Raw genomic sequence first — 15,207 nt, 5'->3', positions numbered from 1 at the left:
ACAAGGCGCAGTCTCGGGGATATGGAATTGTTGGAACTCACACAGGGCAGACAGTCGCTCATAGAATACATTACTCGGTTTAACCAGCTCTCGGCTGAAACCTCCTGGCCCGAAAACAAAAAGGCAGTAGTGTTTTATCAGGGTCTGTGTAACGCCATGAAAGATGCATTGTCGGTTGTACCGTCTCTCCCATCAGTCTATGCTGACCTGGTTGACTTGGTCTTACAGTTGGACGCGAGACGGACCGAACGCAGAGCGGAAGCAGGTTTATCTCACCTTCCACCAACACCCACATCTGATTCTACTTGTGAACCCATGCAGATAGGTGGGATACGCAGTCCCATTACCCAGGCGGAACGAGAACGTAGGAGAACAGACAATGCCTGTTTCTACTGCGGTCTCAACGGTCATTTCGTTAAGGAGTGTCCCCGCCGCCCAAAAAATAAGACTCTGGGTTTTCAGAAGACTCGCCCTTGAGATCAGGGGTTGGGGAGAGTCCTTCACAAAATCCCTCTGACCTTGCCTTTGGTCCTGTCCGACCCGTGATGGTCCAGGCCTCATTGAACCCTACCACAGGCAACACGCATCCAGTGCACATAGTGATCGATTCAGGGGCTACAGGATGCTTCATAGACATTGCACTAGCCAACTCGCTAAATCTACCATTGATATCCAAAGACATCCAGATCCGGTTCAAGCGGTTGATGGGACGTCTCTCGCTTCAGGTCCGATTATGCAACAAACAGCCCCGCTGGACGTTGTAATCCAAGAAATCCACAAGGAAACTCTGTCTTTTGATCTCATTGCTACTCCTCAGTTTGGGATCATCCTAGGCATTCCATGGTTAAAGAAGCACAACCCTTTAATCAACTGGGGCACAGGCCAAGTTTTCTTCGAGTCTGAGATATGCCAACATTATTGTCTAATAGAGTCCCCTTCGACCTCCAACTCGGCGAATGCTCTCGGGGCAGTAGCTTCTTTGGTCCTCGAGGATGATTCTGTGTCTTTGGGCCCGCATGTGGTAGGAGCGGTCATGGCAGGAATCCCCTCCATGTACCATGACTTTCAAGCTGTGTTTGACAAGGGCTCCGGGGAAGGCCTTCCTCCACATAGACCATACGACTGCCCCTTTGATCTGATCCCCGAGGCTCTGGTTCCAAAAGGCAGGATTTACTCTTTAACACAGGCAAAAGAACAAGCCCTAAAGGAATATATTCAGCAGGCTTTACGCTTGGGCCACATCCGCCCTTCGACTTCGCCAGCAGCGAGTCCGATCTTCTTCGTCCCAAAGAAAGAGGGGGATCTCCGTCCCTGTGTGGACTACAGGCGGTTGAACTCTATCACTGTAAAAAAACGTTATCCCATCCCTCTCATCTCTACGTTGCTAGATAAACTCACTCATCTGTTTACACTAAACTGGACCTTCGGGGGGCTTATAACCTGATTCGTATGCGTAGTGGGGATGAGTGGAAAATGGCCTTTTGCTCTTGACAGGGATTGTTTGAATATACAGTGATGCCATTTGGCCTCTGCCATGCCCCAGCCACGTTTCAACGTTTCATGGATGGCATTTTCAGTGACATCTTGAATGTCTACGTAGTGGTCTACTTAGATGACATATTAATCTTTTCTTCTTCCCTGGAGGAACATATTATACATGTCAGGGAAGTGTTGTCCCGACTCTAAAAGAACGTGTTCGTTTGCCAAACCTGAAAAATGTCTTTTCCACACCAGTCAGGTCGAGTTCTTGGGGTTTCATATATCACCTGGGGGTCTGTCCATGAATAAATCCAAAGTCCGAGCGATCAGTGATTGGCCAGTTCCAGCGAACTTAAAACAATTGCAAACATTTTTGGGGTGCGCCAATTTTTACCGGCGATTCATTGCTGGTTTCTCTTCTATTGTTGCCCCTCTCACTGCCCTGACTAGTCCTCCAGTCCCTTATTCCTGGTCCGCAGAACAACAAACTGCTTTCGATTCCCTTAAGGCAATGTTCACTACAGCACCAGTGCTTCAACATCCTGATCCAGAGCTCCCTTTTGTCTTGGAAGAGGATGCTACTTCATACGCATTGGGTGCTGTACTCTCACAACCTTGTCCTACTACAGGCCGTCTACACCCCGTGGCATACCATTCACGGAAGTTCACTTCAACCAAACTGCACTATACAGTCACAGAGAAGGAGCTTTTAGCCATCAAAGATGCTTTACAGATCTGAAGGCACCACCTTCTGGGCGCGAAACATCAAACTGTGGTGTTCTCGGATCACAAAAACCTACAAGATCTTGCCTCCCTCAAATGCACGAACAGTCGTCAAGTGCGTTGGCATCTCTTCTTTGCTGCATTTGATTTTGTGATTAAGCATAGACCTGGAGTGGTTCACAGGAAGGCAGATGCCCTGTCTCGCTCCCCTGGGGGGAGGCCCTCCCGTCTTTTCCTGATACCCTACTAGGAAAGGGGCATGTTGTTTGCGCTTGTACACCATCGCGTTCCATGTTGTCCACCATACGTCAATGGGCCTCTCAATATCCACACTCGGTAACAGGCTGGGATCCGGTTATGCAAGACGGGCTACCTTTCGTACAAGGGAAGCTATACTTACCCACGACTGAGACACGAAATCAGGCACTAGACTGGTCCCATGATGCTGCCATTAATGGTCATTCTGGACAACAACGTACCCTAGATCTCCTCAAACGTTGGTGCTGGTGGCCAACCATGAAATGCGATGTTGAGAACTATGTCAACACTTGTTCTGTTTGTGCCCAGGGTAAATCACGTAGGGGTCGCCCTCTAGGTCTTCTTCAACCTCTTCCTATTCCCCCAAGACCATGGCATACTGTCTCAATGGATCTGATCACCGACCTACCCCGTACACAGGGTTATGACACCATCTGGGTGGTGGTCGACTCCTATACGAAGATGGCACGATTTATACCATGTAAAGGGATACCCTCGGCTCCAATGTTGGCCAAGCTATTCTTCAAGTCCGTGTTTTGCCTTTTTGGGTTGCCCTATGTCTTAGTATCCGATTGTGATACGCAATTCACGTCCCGATTCTGGCGGGCCCTCACCAAACTGCTCGGCATCGATGCTCGATTTTCCTCCGCCTACCATCCAGAGAGCGATGGACAGACAGAAAGGGTTAACCAGGCATTAGAACAGTATCTACGCTGTTTGTCCCTTCAATTCTAAGACACCTGGCTCAATCTGTTGCATCTTGCTGTATTCGCATACAATAACACACTACACTCCTCCACTGGTTTTTCTCCCTTCTTCGCCCTCTATGGTCAACATCCCCGTACCCTTCCTTTTCCGGACTTTTCTTCCTCCAACACCCCTGCGGCCAGGGCTTGTGCCCGTGATCTGGTTTCAATCCATGCCCAGACGCTTGTTCATCTGCGCGAGGCACAGGCGTCCATGAAAGCAGCGGCCGACAGGAAAAGGGTGAATGACCCTAGCTATCGGGTGGGGGATCGGGTTTGGCTTTCCTCTCGCCATTTGCATATCCCTGGTTGTCGCAAGTTGCTCCCTCGTTTTGTGGGTCCTTATCGGGTTTCCAAGTTCCTGAACCCGGTGGCACTATGCCTAGCGGTTCCCTCCCCCTGGCGGATCCACCCTGTCTTCCATACTTCATTGGTCAAGCCTTGTTTAGGTCCTACCCGACTGGTTGCTCCTCCCGCTCCTGTATCTGTCTCCTCTCCTGATGCGTTTGAGGTACGCGCCATACTGGGTTCCGGTGTTTTCAGGGGTGGCCTGCAATACCTGGTGGACTGGGTGGGTTACGGTCCTGAGGACCGCTTTTAGGTTCCCTCCCGGGATGTCCACGCCCCTCGATTACTGGCCCGCTTTCACTGTGACCATCCTTCGTGTCCACGGGGTCGTGAGCCTTTGGGGAGGGGCTCTGTCATGTCCAATCGCTCACCTGCTACTGTTCCCAGTTCCCACATGCACTCCCAACGGCAGCGACACAGCCGCAGAGGTCTCCCGGGTGGTGGACCAGTGTACTTACGCCCCTTTCCACGCTGGCGGTTGCCATGGCGACTCCTTCACGCTCCGCGGCGAAACAAGGGCGTAGGGAAACCCGCGCGTCACATGCCCGGAAGACGCCCGCAACATCAACACCATGTCTGCGTTGCATTCCACGTGACACGTAGCTGCGGTCGCGTGACCGTGTCACATGACCATGCACGTATTGAAAAAGGGCGAGCAAACGCGGAAACATTGCTTCACAGCTTCTTCACGGAGAACTGCTTGGCGTTTGGATTACTCTTGTTATTACGTACTACCTTGATCTCGGAGTGTTTGCTTTGACTGCCTTTGGATTTCCCTACTTGGATTTTGGCGTGCTCTCTGATCATCTGGACTTTTGACCACTGGCTTGGATATTGGACTTGGTACTTGGATTTCCCTGTCTACACTTCTGTCTTTTGACTCCTGATCTCGGATTGTGTTTTGGATTCATCACGGATTACGTTCTTGTTCCATACCTAACTCAGGTGTCTCCCAGAGTGCCATCAGGACACCTCAGCCTGCTGCTGCTGTCAGCATACTACCTGCCTACGCCTACAACTTCCCAACTGTCCACTTTAGGTAAGCCGATGTTACATTGTCACTGCTGTCCTTCCCATTGTTGTCAATTATCATTGTTTAAACATAACCCTTCATTGCCTTACAGTGGTCAGGGGGTTCTTCCGGCATTCCCGGTTCAAGGCTGACGACACTCTACACCTGTGGCCTCAAAGATTGCTCGGGTAGTGTTTTTACTCTTACTCGTGCGGTACCTGGGGACGGAGGTATTATTTGTCTACACGACCATCAAGTCAGAACACTCTTAAAACAAGGTGTAAATATAAAGATTATTATTGAGAATGGCAATCTGATGAACTTCGGCCAATGGGCATTAATCAAAGAGAGACATTCTGAGGGCAGAGCAAACCATCGACAATTGATTGTAAATATTTACTGGAATCATGCCCAAGAAAAGACCGGGACGCTAATAAAAAGAATGGCAACAACAATAAAAAATGAATTGGGGGAAAAATCCCCTCCTAAATGTAATAATAGCTAGAGATTTGAACATTAAATGTATTGATGCAATGAGTCAGCCGGACCTTGAATCAAAAATCAGAGGCAACTCCGACATAGCACAATGGCTTCAAATGATGTCAGAGTTTGACATGTTTATGCTAAATGGACAGGTGAATGGAGATATACCGGGTAAGCACACATGGTCAAACGGTTTGCTAAAGTCCACAATTGATTATATGTGCATTAAAAAAAAGCCACCTACAACATGTTGCCCATTTTGAAATCTTGAATCAATCAACTAGTGATCACAATATCCTGAGACTCACATGGCATGAGGGCCTTAAAGACAAATGTGCTAATGGTATATTGAATGAAGTGGAAATAAATCAAGGGGGCAATTGCCCATGACTAAGAAGAAAGGATATTCAGGAGCTAACTCACAAACTGAAAATGGTAAGGGTAACCTTTCCTATAGACCACTTCTGAAGGACTATATATGTTAAAAAAAAAGGCCTGGAAAATCCACTCCTAGAGCCCAAACATCGTTATAGGGAAAAAGTAGTGGCTAAAAGGAAAAGTGTGAGACAACAAATAAAATTGATTAAGAAGCTAGAACATCCTATCAAATGCAGCTGATAAAAAGCCAAAAACAAGCATATAAGAACTGGTCCATTGTGTTTAAGAAAATGAGAGACCAAGAATAAGGAGAACTAATGTTTAGGGTGTTAACTAAATCAAACACCAGGGATATGTGGTCTGTCATTAATAATCAAACCCTCAATCAACAAAGCTGACTGCAATGTGGTGTCTGAGTATGTGTGGGTGCAGCACTACTCAAAAGTATTTGGGAGTAATGACGTGTGTAAAAGGGAGGAGCTGCCACAATGTATAGCGACGTGGGATGGTTTAACAGATGAAGAAGAAATCAGGCTGAGAATAACCAAACCATCCACCTCCTCGGTAGCTGGTCCTGATGAGATTACAAACATCCATCTAAAAAAAGATCTAGTGACATGGAGCAGCCTGATAAGTAAAAACTTACAAGACAATACCCGAATCTTGGATAGCTAGTATCGAAGTTCCAATTTTCAAACAGGGCTTGAGAAGAGATCCGGGTAATTACCGGCCCATATCCCTTCTGGATACAATTGGAAAGATGTTCACAAGTGACTTGCAAAGAAAATTAAGCCAGTGGGCTAAGCAAAATCACATCTTTGACCCTCGACAGACAGGCTTTACAAAACAAACAGGCACAGAGTTGAACCTGTTTATTCTTTCCCTCCTGAAACTTCACTCCATCAAAGCCAAAGAGAATCTACATCTGGCCTTCATAGACTTGAGACAGGCTTTTGATGGTGTAAATAGGGTAAAACTTTGGATGGAGGAAACTAACGGCCTGGAACTGTCAGAATGAGATTTTACAGCCAATAATGGCCCTTCATGAGCAGACCTCCACGAAAAATTAGGATAAACAACCAAGGTCTCTTTTCAACAGACATCCAGACCAAAAAAGGGTTCAAACAGGGTTGCCCCTTAGCAGCAACGCTTTTCAAGCTCTATATAGCAGATCTCCCAGACAGCCTCAAAAACTCCAGGAAATGTCCACCTAAGTTGAACAACGTGGACATTCCTATCATCTGCTATGCTGATGATATCATATTAATAGATTGTACACAAATTGGCCTACAACATACGTTGACTGATCTACATGCTTATATGAAGTCAAATGACTTGCAAATCAACATCAGTAAATCCAAAGTTGTCTCGATTGGAGGAACCAACAAACTGAAAGAGAAAAGATTCAACTGGAGAAAAGGTGAGTACAAACTAGAAAAAGTCAAAGAAATAACATATTTGGGGAGCAGATTTAACCAGTCAATCGCCGAAAGGAACTGGGTGCTAGAAGTAACATGCCAAAAGATTAAGTACAAAGGCACAATTTTGAATGGACGGTATGGAAAGTTTTCTATATTACCTGTAAGATCCTTTTATGTCCAAAAGGTAATACCAGCATTAACTTTTGAACGAGAGGCAGCTTTGAATGTTTCCTGGAAAATTTGGACAAAACTGGAAAGTCCGTTTTGGAAACAATTATTAAATCTCCCAAGATGTACACCCATGGCGGCAATAAGAGGTGAATTGGGGCTGCAATCACTCTATTCTGTCACAAGATGAAAATCAATGGCCCTCTTAAGAAAAATAATCTTGCCACAACCAATATCAAGTTATAAAATACTCGTAAAAAAGTCCAACCTGGTAAAAGTGCGAAGGTGCTGACCCTCTGGAAAAAGAAGTGGATGGAAGAACTGATAAAACTTGGCTCCTCAGAAGATGAATTAATAACCAATCCAGAAAAAACTAAAAACAGAAAAAACTCAAGACTGGATATTAATAGGAGAATTATGATTATTATATAAATCGCAAAAGGAAGCTGCAATAGAACATCGATAGAAATCCTATATTAAGCATATTAGAGAAAGATTGATGCATATAAGACTGGGAGTCTATTCGATGAATGCCCACAAGTATAATACAGGAAAGTGAGGCGTTGAGAATGGATCCTGTCGATTTTGCAAACAAGTAACACAACATGTTCTTTTGGTTTGTATCGGGGTTGTCAGTACAAGGATGAAAAGTCTGCAAACATATCTGATGGAACACAAATCATATGATATGGATGATTGGTGGCTGTACTTCATCCAAGGCGGGAACCTGCATTTTAAAGAGGCAGCCATCATTTTACTAGATATACTTATGAAATAGACCGATCAAGAAGATCTGCAAGGTGCCAATATTGGCGGATTGATTAAATGAGGGAGTCATTGGATTGAAATGACGAAAACATGGCCTTATTGACGAGTTGATAATTTTATTAGTTACGAGGAATGTGTAAAACGTTTTTCTCTCATTGTAAAACTAAAAACAAAATAAAAAATAAAAAAATAAGCTCAATGTGGCACGAACAAATAATTTTCAGAAGACTTGTCACTTGTTTGTCAATTTAGAACCTGTAAATCAAGGAAAGGCCTTGTCGGAGGCTTCCATCTCCAGATGGTTCTCCGGCTGCATCATGCGCTGTCATCGACTGGCTAGCAGCCCTCTGCCAAGCCGGCCGAGAGCCCAATCCACCAGGGCCATCGCAGCAACAACAGCGTTTCTCTCTGTTGTGCCCCTCCTCGACATCAGCAGGGTTCCTACGTGGAGGTCCACACCTTCACACGGTTCTACTGCATCTAAAGGGATTCCAAGGAGGAGTCCTGAGTCAGCCAAGCGGTGCTACGCAACTTGTTTGTTTGAGGTGAGTCTGTTCAAGAGGTCAGTGTTTATTGCTTCTGTTGAGCCTTGCCACCCCCTGTGGTTGTGTATATGTACTGCTGTGTAATCCTTATTCTTGAGCATGTGAATCTATGCCAGACCCCCATGCTGGAGAAGGTTTGTTACTTACCTGTAAATATTGTTCTCCAGCATGGGTCTGGCTTGGATTCACATGTGAACCCTCCAGCCTTCCCCTCTGTGGCTGTTCTTGGTTCATAGTGCCCCTTTACGTGCTTACCAAATCTGAAGATGGCCACCAGGTGTGGAGCTAAGGGAGAGGACTGTTATTGGATGGGAGCAGTAGGACCCAGAGGACAGTGATTGGTTTAGAGGAGAAATACACTTTTAAAGTGAAAGTGAAACCGTTTTTTCTTTTACTGAGGATTCCCAGCCTGAAGACGCAGAATATTCATGAGCATGTGAATACATGCCAGACCCCGTGCTAGAGAACAATAGTTACAGGTTAGTACTTAAACCATCTCCAGAGTGTGCAGCCTGTATGTAAATGTTAGAATGATTGTAGGGCTGTCTCCGTGCTTCAGTGATAGTAACGCCTACTGTGCTACAAAAGAATGTACCTGTATGCTCCTTTAGTGACCTTAACAAACAACCACATACTTAAATTAACTACTTTAAGATGTTAACAACATTTTAGTGCAAATCTCCACAATTGTACAATATTAGGGGTTAAGGATTCATTATGTGCACAGTAAAAGAAACCCCCCCCACCATAGCAAAAATCAACAGTCGGTACCAATTTAAGTGTTTGGAAAGGATATTTAATGTGTGCTTCGCTGACGTGGCCGAACTACATTTGTGCAAATTTAGAATGTCAATTTATCAAAAGCAAAAATAAATACAAAGTAATAACTTTCTAGTGAAGTGTTTTGCAATATGTTATGTGTGCCCTGAATGTTACTGAGAACATGGATACTTCTATGGCGTGAAGAACCCTGTTTGGATTCACTTTTGCTCTTTTCTTCCAGCATCCTGGTTCACGTCTGGGCTACCAAACCAACGTCCAGGGATCGTCTCAGACCCAGGGTGCTCTGGGCTACTCTACGTCATCTCAGCAGAGCTCTCAGTATCACTCGTCTTCACACAGGTATTGAGGAGCAGGCCAATCAGGGGCCTCTCTCAGAGATGGACGGTCGTCAACCCCACTAGCAATATCCAATGCTGCTGGCAGCCAAGAACCAAAATACAGACTTTGGGGTAGATCTGCAGAAAAGTCAGATGGGAATCCTTGACCCGAGCTTGCGTTTTGAAAACTTTCTTCCTTCATGCCCACGCAGGAGATTCTAGGGAAGGCCTGCTTATCTACACCCTTGCGTTTTCATATTATTATCACTCAACTTCTGAGGTGTTTTTTGTGGATGTTGTTCTGTGTACCTCCAAAAGCATGTTATTTCTATAATCAAAGTTGGCTTTGTTTGTTGGCCTCTAGTGAGCTCTCCTTATATACGCGATCAAGGTCACATTTCTTCCCGCTCTCCTTTTTGTACTACATTTTTGTTTTTTTTCAGAACAGAAAGAATAGGCCAAACCTGGATATAACCATAGGCCTACCAGGCCTACAGTTCACTTAGTTGAGAAGACTTCGAATGTTGTAGGTCCAAAAACTGCAATACCACAGACATGATTTACAGCACAATCAATTGATACAAGTCAGTGCAGCAGCAATAACAGCAACTGATGCAAACTAGCATCCTTACACTGGGAAAACAGTGTTAGGAGGGCAGCTATTGCTAGAGTTTCTATGATGTCAACAGTGAAACCATTTTTTATTTACAGAAATATACGTAAAGAGCCTCTTAAGTTAAGATTATCAGTAGAGACACTTAAACGTATTAACATACTCCCCTGTCCCCAATTTGTATAGTTTTGTACTTTTCCCATAAGGAGTAGGTGCAGGGTGGTATGAAAACAGAGGGAGGGTCCACTCTCTAAAGATGAAATGCACTTCTTTTTAAGCGTTGTACTCTTTTCGCAGGTCTTGGATCTCAAAGCCAGCACGTTTTTCTGCCCCTGAGGTTTTTTATTTTAATTATGTTATTAATCCACTCACGGAAATGCGAGTTTGCGAGCCAAGACCCTGTGGAAGGAATTCAGGATGTCATAACGTGGGACTCCTGGAGCTGCCAAAGGCTTCCGCATTAATGCATATCTTATGCTGCCCTCTGTTCATTGTCATCTTTCCTCGCATTCTGGGTCCACGGGCATTGGCATGAGTTCATGGCAGAGAAATGTGTTCTTTTGGACTCCAGCAGTGAAGGGAGCTGAGAGTACATTCTTGGCTCCTGGAGACAGGAGCACGTGAAGGTTTCCAGCCTGCTTTGGGTTCTGAGGAATGTGAGCGTCCATGCGGGGGTCCAGCTCTTATTCAACATTAGTGTTGCTAGAGTGCAGAAAGAAAACGTGGCTTTCTTAAAGGAAACAAAGAGTCTCCTAGTGCTGTGTTTTCAGTTACTTGCCAAATTATTTTGCGAATAATGCTGAAAAAACGGGGATTCCCCCAAAAAACATAGAATGGTAGACCCTTACTACGTATTATTACTTTTTAAAATGCTAAAAAGTTTGCAATTTTTATTTATAATTTCACAGTGTTTTTTATTCTTGATGTCCTTTATATTATATGAATTATATGAATGTTAATGTTTCCTATCTTTTATTTTGGTTGCCTTAAGTTGAAAATGTGTATGTCTGTAATATTTACTTTCAATTTCAGAGCCCGCCTTCCGCTTTGTGCCGGGGGTAGGAAAAGTATTCCTCTGACAACATTGTAAAAAGGATTTGGGTGGTTGACTTCAGAGACGAACGTCCCAGTCTCTGGGTCCGGTAATAGGGGTGACAGCAGGTTTTACCATTTGAAGTTAGTCACATTTCGGGTATTCTATTCAAAACATTGTTTTTGCTCAGTCCTGTGTTTGGTGGTACCAGTCATGAGGCTGATTCACTGTGTATACCTAACCACTTGTGACCGCTGTACCTTTTCTGCACTCAATGGGCCTCATTACGAGTCCAGCGGTAGCCGTGCTGGAAAAACCGTCAGGCTGCCGCCGGACCCGGGATGAATTACCGCCTCCATGATTGCCGGAATCACTGAGGCATTGCAACCCTGGTGACCCGGTAATTCCGGAGGCGGAATTCCGTTAATCCCCATTACCATGGAGTCCCATAGGACTCTATGGGGATGGGGACAAAGGAAACACCAGCACCGTAAATAACGGTGCTGGTGTTTCCATTTCCGTCTACAGGCAGGTGGCGTTACTTCCGCCAGGTCAGACCTCGCGGGAGTGATACCATCCGCCTGCAGAACTCGTAGTCTGCCGGTCCGGAGACAACGGGGGCGGCGGGTTTACCGCCACCGTTGTTTCCGGACCGGCAGGCTTGTAATGAGGGCCAATATCTTTGGTATCACATAGAGATTAAAAAAACACACTGACAGAAATTGTTCTTAAATCACATTTAATGAAATTACATTATTTCATTTTTGAGCCAATTTTAATTCATGACGGGTGCCCTGGCAGTATAATAATCACAAAGTTTGTCTGCATGCCCTTCACCAGGTGGCAGTTGTCGTAGAAACTGAGCTCAGTGATCAGTTTAGTACAGTTTCAAAACAGAAACAACTATACTTGTTTTGCAAGACAAAATCCCATAGAATTCTTCGCAGCATTGGGACTGACTGCAACAACCTGCCCACCCTCCAGAACCCTCCATCTAGGCCTAAATGGCTGAATAAAGCCTTCCATGAATGAGAAAAGGTGGACACCACTTTATTGGTATATAATATTCCTTAAGCAAATCAACAACTTTTTAAGAAGCAGGCCAGTAATCAGAGCTGTGTTCGTGCTGTTAGAGAGATTCCCAGACCCCCGACCCCTTTGTTTTGAAGTAATCAGAATACACATGTGGTGGAAATAGCATAGGGCAAAACAATGGGGAAGACCTCCTCAGATCTGACCACACAGTATCACAACATGTCAGTGAACTATCACTTGAATACAAAATTAGGCCATATTAATGCCCAAAACACGATTTCATAGCGGCCCTTATTTATATACCATCATTTGAACAGTTGCGTGGAGACATGCGCAAACTTGGCCAATGATTTTCGGACCTCAGGTCTTTTCTCAGGGCAAACTGTAAACAACATACACAAAAATATGTAGCCAGAGAAAAATTAAAAAATAACACAATCATATGTCAAAATATGCAGATGTTGCTTGATGCTGTGACATCATTCGTTCAGCAACCTGGAAGCTGCTGGTCTTCCATATCAGTACCCGACGTGAGGTCAGCTTCATGTCGCAATAGCCTTCCCCCCGTTGCACTAAGTCTGTTGTTCCTCTCTCCTTGCTTGCCTTGTTCCCCGGCTACTGCCTTTTCTTGAATACCTGCCTTCCTTGCTACTATTTCTCCCATTCTGTTCTCTCAGGCACTCCTCCTTCCTCCATACCTGCTTCTTGCCTGCAATTATGCTGCCATTCAGCCTTTCTGGAACGCATACAGTCCGGAGCCTTCACTACAGGAATACTTTTCTGCTAGTGGAGCAAGTCTGGACATTCTACTCCACTGCCTGCGAGTTCTTTCCCTGTGAGGGTTTTTCCTGCAAAATCTTGGCTCCACGTCGGGGACAGGAAGTCGCTCATGTTTACAGATGTTGTTACTGAGTTCTAAGGTAAGACGCAACCTTGACACTTAATCATTGTTCCTGACCTCTCTTTGCCCCCTGCACCGTGACTGCTGTGCACACTGCTCACTTATTTATCCACCCTGCTCCTGGCACCACCATCCAGCCACAGCTGTTTCCAATCTCCTTGGCTTGCTCCAAGTCATATCATCATCCTCAGTCTCCGTCACATCAGCTCCAGTCGAAGTGATTCCCCACCACTGCCACCTGAACCTATGATCCACCCAGCACTTGACCGGCTTTCCTCCTTCACCAGCCCCCTCCACCAATCACCCACAAGGACCATGTCTCTCCAGCCAAAGTTCACAGAGGAAGAGCTAAATGTCCTGGTGCAGAGTGTAGTGAAGGATGCACCACCAATTGCAGGTCCTGGGCACCACAAGTTGTAGGCCCACCAGCCCAATAGGATCTGGAAACCCATCTGCACTCAGGTGAATGTCTTCTTGCACACCCGACGCACCCTGGCGCAGGTCCAGTAGTGCTAGCAGGACCTACATAGACGTGTCCGCAAGCTGTGAAACGAGCACTAGGGGCAAAATTGTGTATCAAAATCAATTACAAAAAATCAATCCCAGTACAATACATAGTTTATACCTGAGTGCAATACGTCCTCGCCTAAAACCTGGTCACATGTTTCCTTCTGTATTTTTAATAAAATAGTGAACACAATAGAGTTATCTTTGATGGTTTTATTGATATGATCTTATCATGTCTATACCCAGAAAAACCTTGAGCTTGACATTGAGAAAAGGTTGTTTGAACTGAAGAGTCTTAAAATTGCCAATACTAGTGCATGAGCATTTCGCTGCAATAATTTCACGCTAATTAACCATTGGAGCAGGAAAGACAATTGACCCCTTTCCTAATGATGAATTTTATTATTATTATTAATAAGGTATTTATTGATCACAGACCTAGCTTTGGGAAGCAACAGAGCACATTACAATCGTAGGGGGAAGAACACTGAGGAAAACACAGAAACAAGCTAGCTGGGAGCACATAACAGTGGGTGGCATGGGTGGGTAATTTGGCCGCAAGAAATCAACAAGCAGCCAGTGGAGCAGACACTGGGGAGCAGATCACTCACTTGCAGGGAGGGTGGGGAGTTCAGGTTGTGTGGGCCTACATGTTAGGGAGGAGCCATTCCTTTAAAAGGAAGCTCTTTCCTGAACTGTAGAGGAGAGGGGGGTGAGCCTGATGTTTACAGGAGGAGGTCCCATAGTCCTGGGGCATAGACAGAGAAGGCTGGTGTTCTGTTTTTTTCCTACCTGCACCGGCAAAGTTCAAGTCTGCAAATGTTCTTCTGGTGAATCATAGGCCTCCAGACATGTTGCGCTTCTCAGTGAAGTAGCTTGGGGATTTCAGGGTGACAGCCTAGTAGATGATGCAGCAGAATTTGAAGATGATACAGGCTTACAGCGGGCAGCAGTGCAGTTCGATGAGGTTGGGGGCAAAGTTTTCGAATTTGCAGAGTCCATCGAGTTATGCTGCAGCATGCAGGACACATCTCACAGGTTCCAGGTAGTCGCAATGACATTATATCTGCAAACAAAGATTTGCTGTCAACGCAAGATTCATTCCAACGCAGAAACAAATAACTTATGGATTTCTGTGATAATTGTGTGCTCTTCTATTTGACATGCTACAATGAAAGACGATTTACTGAAGTTCACCAGTGAATTTTCTGTTTTGCTATAACACCACAAGTTGGATCAAATCAAAATTAGTATAGTACAACAAGAACCATTACGCAAGAAGTCCCATTAAAAAAACGAGCCCCTGAAGTCTCGAGAACAATCCATCTGTCTGCATGGCCTGTGGTTGTGGCTCCTGTAGGCCCTTGCCTTGCAACAGAAGAAATAACCACTCCCGAAGACTGAGCATAAGCTTCACGTAGCCCCCTCATCAATCCATCAGAGAAATCGGCTGAAGCTTTGGTCATGGAACACCAGGGGTCATCACCATCTTCTGACCCCCAGGGACATTGATCTGGGAACTTACAATATCCTGTATCTGCAAGAAACATGTCTGATGCAAAAGCCGATCTTAGACAGATATGAGATCGCCTTCTCCCCAGCCATGAAGGGGCAACTTGGGCGCCCTTCTTCTGGCCTTTTGACAGCATGTAGACATGGTTGTGGAATTACTATGAAAGAACTCCTTAT

General features: G+C 45.2%; 1 protein-coding gene across 6 annotated transcripts in view; it reads left to right on the top strand.

Moving 5' to 3' along the window:
* The window catches only part of CDK19 (cyclin dependent kinase 19), a 1,825,462-nt gene extending 1,814,467 nt beyond the window's left edge, over nt 1-10,995 (top strand). For all 6 annotated transcript variants that reach the window (XM_069607768.1, XM_069607765.1, XM_069607766.1 and 3 more), the window contains one exon: nt 9,333-10,995. In XM_069607768.1, coding sequence (XP_069463869.1) covers nt 9,333-9,458 — 126 coding nt within the window. In that variant the 3' untranslated portion in view covers nt 9,459-10,995. The remainder of the gene's footprint in view (nt 1-9,332) is intronic.
* Nucleotides 10,996-15,207: the final 4,212 nt, after the last annotated feature.

Source organism: Ambystoma mexicanum, chromosome 4q (genome assembly GCF_040938575.1).
Source record: "Ambystoma mexicanum isolate Mex_15411 chromosome 4q, UKY_AmexF1_1, whole genome shotgun sequence".
Classification (NCBI taxonomy): domain Eukaryota; kingdom Metazoa; phylum Chordata; class Amphibia; order Caudata; family Ambystomatidae; genus Ambystoma; species Ambystoma mexicanum.
Note: the sequence above shows the minus strand (reverse complement) of the source record. Positions and strands in the feature narration are given on the sequence as shown.